The sequence below is a fragment of the Mizuhopecten yessoensis genome, unplaced genomic scaffold, assembly GCF_002113885.1.
Source record: "Mizuhopecten yessoensis strain PY_sf001 unplaced genomic scaffold, ASM211388v2 scaffold1855, whole genome shotgun sequence".
In the NCBI taxonomy this organism is placed as follows: Eukaryota; Metazoa; Mollusca; class Bivalvia; order Pectinida; family Pectinidae; genus Mizuhopecten; species Mizuhopecten yessoensis.
Window position 1 is genome coordinate 181,420 of NW_018404255.1, and position 522 is coordinate 181,941.

The window sequence follows — 522 nt, forward strand, 5'->3', positions numbered from 1 at the left end:
AACTATTACCTATGTTTTTATCACTTACCTGACATATACAGTACCAGGTATACAACTATTACCTATGTTTTTATCACTTACCTGACATATACAGTACCAGGTAAATAACTATTACCTATGTTTTTATCACTTACCTGGTTTACCATTCCCAGATGTAAATTCATTAGCAAATTCCTCCTGAAAAGAAAGAACTATCAATTTACTGTATATTCAATTGATATCTTCAATTATAATGCCTCTGGAGCATAACATTTTTTTATCTTATTGCAACTTACCCCACTTTTTGGTGTCTTTCCCATTATTGATGCATAACCCGCTATATGTAAGTGGATGCCATGCCCTGTTTTGATTTCCCACCAAATTATAATTCAGTCTCACAACTCCATACCACTTTTTTGATGTTGAGACTCAAACTCTGAATCTCAACTCCTAATATAGATGTTCTGTCAATTACTAAGCACACTCAGTGCCCTGTCGACATAATGTCCCAAAAAAGGTTGATTCCCCGTCTCCATAATGTCC

At 34.9% G+C, this 522-nt stretch overlaps 1 protein-coding gene across 1 annotated transcript in view; it reads right to left on the reverse strand.

Annotated features, from left to right (window-relative positions):
• LOC110441412 (beta-ureidopropionase-like) overlaps window positions 1–177 on the reverse strand; it is a gene marked incomplete at its 5' end in the record, with an annotated part of 79,140 nt that extends 78,963 nt beyond the window's left edge. The window contains one exon of the mRNA XM_021484535.1: window positions 135–177. Within this exon, the coding sequence (XP_021340210.1) occupies window positions 135–177 (43 nt within the window). The remainder of the gene's footprint in view (window positions 1–134) is intronic.
• Between the last annotated feature and the right edge of the window lie 345 nt (window positions 178–522).